At 32.7% G+C, this 3,841-nt stretch overlaps 1 protein-coding gene across 1 annotated transcript; it reads left to right on the top strand.

Annotated features, from left to right (window-relative positions):
• Positions 1 to 359: 359 nt before the first annotated feature.
• On the top strand, positions 360 to 3,020 carry LOC149189670 (uncharacterized). Its single transcript, XM_089413254.1, has 3 exons — positions 360 to 555; positions 1,924 to 2,053; positions 2,147 to 3,020. The coding sequence occupies exons 1-3, from the start codon at positions 399 to 401 to the stop codon at positions 2,754 to 2,756; spliced, it is 897 nt and encodes a 298-aa protein (XP_089269380.1). The 5' UTR covers positions 360 to 398; the 3' UTR covers positions 2,757 to 3,020.
• Positions 3,021 to 3,841: the final 821 nt, after the last annotated feature.

The raw sequence follows: 3,841 nt of genomic DNA, 5'->3' as shown, positions 1-3,841 counted from the left end.
TGACACGGATTGCGGCCCATTAGATCTTCCAAATCATGGGTTTGTCAAATCATCTGCTGGGTATCCCCTGCAGAGATGCCTATAAGTGGTGAACGACAAGGTGCTTACCTCAACAATCAAACACGGAGCTTACGTGAGGGGAGCTTCAATTCAATTTTGGAAAAACACAAAGATATCATTAATATTTCCGTGTTTGCGAGTGTGTTTGCATTGAGATAACCAGCCAGAAGCTGCTGTTTTTCTTTCCCTTTGAAGTTCTAAGTTAAGGGCGGAAATTTCTGGCGATTTGATTGATGTGTACAGTTGGTAATTAAGGTAAATTGTCGGTTTTGAAGTTTCAAGCACTTTGTCCAGAAGGAATCAGAGAGGCAGAGCTGCAACTTTGGTGGGCTAATTCTATGGCGTTGAGAACCTGGTGGGAATTTTCTGCTGTTGGAGATGAGGAGGAACCGAAGACGAGGAAGGGGCCCTGGACTGTTCAAGAGGACATGCAGCTTATTAGGTATATAAGTTCGCATGGAGAAGGGCGCTGGCCCTTTCTTGCCAAAGCAGCGGGTATGTGCGATTTACGATCTGCAATTACATGCATGGATTGTTTAACGTCTATCACAATATTGGGAACAATGTTTTTAATGAGGATTTTGTTTTTTTTTTTGTTTTTTCAAAATGATGAGTGATTTAAATTGTGTTTAATGTATAAATGGATTAAAATCTATACAGCTAAAATTTATTATTCTTTAAAACAAAATATAAATTTTCAATAATATTTTTCTAATAATTGTAGTTTAATCATTATTACAAAGTTTTTAGGAAATTTGGTTGTTTCTAATAATTATAGTTTAATCATTATTACAAAGTTTTTAGGAAATTTGGTGGTTTAAAATGTTAAATGTATAAATATATATTTTTGAATAATGACATTTAGTTAAATTTTAATTATTTAAGATGTATTTTTGAATGTATAAATAAATTTAGTTTCAATTTTTTTTTATGAAAACTCCTAAATTATAGTTACATAACTCAAATTTAATATTCTCAAAAAACACATAAATTACAATGATTCAAAATGCTTTTTTAAATACATAATAAATATATTAATTGAAAAACTATTAAATTACTTATTATTCCGAAATACACTACCTATGGCTGATTATTGATGTAGTAAGCTTTCCTCCTTTAATCAAAGATTGATGTCATAGGTTACAAGATTGATGTCATAGGTTGTTATTTGTATTGTATTGTATTGTATTGTTGTTTTTAATTATTATATGTTTTAGAGTTTTTAGTTGATTCAGAAAAATAATTTTTGGTTAAAATTTTCATTTTTTTTATTTTAAATATGTTTTTAACTATATATAGATTCAACACCCTTTATTTGATCCATGAAAAAGTCTTGTTATTTGAAAAACTGTTTAATGAAAGCATATTTTTTTAATGATAGCTTTTTTTTAAGAGTTATTTATGTAAATCTGCTGAAACAGATTCACTGTTCATCCTGTTGTTTTTGGGAACAAGTGCCTGTCTTTTTTTAATGAGTTTTAGAAGTTTTAGATGAACAAGAACCAAGCATATGTATTTTCTTTTATTATATAATAGAAAGCTTATTTTCTTTCTGAAAAACAAAAGTATAAATTCAACGCTTTAAAAACTTAATACACTTAGATTATGAAGACTCCACCCATCAAATTATATTTAAAAATTACTGTAAACTTGTTAGCCCATTTAACTAAAAAAAATAGAATACCACTCTTTTCTTTTTGGGTTGTTGGTAGAATATTTAGACACCGTGGGTGTTATTATTGTTTGGCCTAATAATTTTTCAGAGAAATTCAGATCTTTTTTTTTCTTATAATTGTCGCTTTGCGAAGCAAAGGAATTTCAACCATTTTGATTAATCAAAAGTGAAATGTCTGTACTTTACAGGCCTAAACAGAACTGGCAAGAGCTGCAGACTTAGGTGGATCAACTACCTCCGACCAGATCTCAAGCGCAGCAAGATCACTCCTCAAGAAGAGCGTTTGATTATTAAACTCCATGGCCGTTGGGGGAACAGGTATAGTCTATGGTACTCTTCGTAAAATGCAACATATTCAGTAGATATTCAGTAGATATGTATTTCTAAATATATGTCCGTTCAAATGGTCAGGTGGTCTCGCATTGCGCAGAATTTATCGGGGAGAACGGACAACGAAATCAAGAATTACTGGAGAACCCGTATCAAGAAAAGACTGAATCTACAAGCTGAGAGTGGCAGCAGCAGCATGGATGCAGACAGTGGCGTACAAATTGCAGGCCCAAAGGCTTCTGACTTTCTCGCAACTTCATCTCAGAGACTGCCTGGCCTAGATAGTCCGGAGTCTTCCACTAGCATCACATGGCAAACTGCGGAGGAAATAGCGGTTCAACCAAAGGAAATCCCATATGTACAAAGCGATAGTTCTCCAAGGAGCAGGGAAGATTGCGAGAATGGATTGCAGGGAGAAATTCGAGAGGGTTCTTATCAAATCAATGATGATGAGCAACAAGGCGCAGCTTTGCAGGAACATTTGGGAGGATCAGAGGAGCTGTTTGAGAACGCGGGATTACCTTATATTTTTTCAGTGGGTTCTCTCGCAACTCTGCTATCTTCTGACTTATTTGCAGATGATGGCTTCACTCAAGATTTTTCCTACATGGCACCTTCCCCGGATATTTTTGCAGAGAGCGAGAGTTACTGGAATGGTTATTCTGATGTATTGTGGAATGTTCTGGATTAAGGAACATGACCCTTCCATTGGCATCAGCCTTACGAACGCAGCCAGGGACGAAAAAGAAAACAAAGGAACCTTCCAGAAGAGCAGCGTTTCCTTGGCACAGCCTTCTGTACAGGCCGATTAAGTAGCTGTCTTTTTGTTTTGTATATATCTTCTTGTTAAGCGCGTTAATTGTTCGTACAGTGTAATCCAAGATTAATCACTGTCAGCTCTGCTATTTTGATTTAATTTGTATAAACTCTTGTACTGATTAAGAAAGCAGCCTTTCCAATAGTAAAAAAAATGACGAACAAATTGCTCCGACGGTCCATAATGAAAGTTAAAGAAGTACTTAAATACACTGAAGCAAAACAAGGGCGAAAGTGAAATTTATATGTAACTCCGACGGTAATACACTGAAGCAAAAAAATTGCTGAAGTCCATCAATGGTGAGGTGAAAAGAGGGAGTTACTAGTAGATTTTTGTAATTTAAAAATTGTTTTTAATTATATGGAATGGTTTTAATTTTTCCATAAATGAATTTTGATGTAATTATTGTGAAAATATGTTTCAAAGAATACGCTGAGTTTAATTATAAAATATATATATAAATTTAATAGAGATTTTTTGATATTTCCAATTAAAAATTAATAATCTGTGTAATTCAAGTGCTTAAAAATTACTTAAAAAAAAATTAAAAACTTGAATCCATTTATACATTCAAAATCACATTTTAAACTATAAAAAATTATAATTTTATATACACTTTCGTCATTAAAAAAACTCATAATTAAACTGCTCTAAAAAATACCTAAATGTGATTTCAAAATCTAACTATGTTTGGAAATGTATTTTCAACTTCCAATATAACTATGTTTGGAGATGTATTTTCAACTTCCAATATACATTCTAATTCCAGTCTTGCAAAGTGTACAATCCTTCATTGAATTCAAATAATACATAGAATATGGAAACCAGAAGAAACCCAACTAAATTACATAGATTATGGAAACCATAAAAGACCCATCTAAAGTTCTAAACCGTGAGACTATCCATCAATTCACATAAACGCACTAGATGTCCATATCATTTATAAAGAATTATTTAGC

The sequence above is a fragment of the Pinus tabuliformis genome, chromosome 3_1, assembly GCF_031772625.1.
Source record: "Pinus tabuliformis cultivar Carrire ecotype Pingquan chromosome 3_1, CPIR1, whole genome shotgun sequence".
Classification (NCBI taxonomy): domain Eukaryota; kingdom Viridiplantae; phylum Streptophyta; class Pinopsida; order Pinales; family Pinaceae; genus Pinus; species Pinus tabuliformis.
The sequence above is the reverse complement of the archived record's forward strand: the minus strand, read 5'-3'. Positions and strand labels throughout refer to the sequence as shown.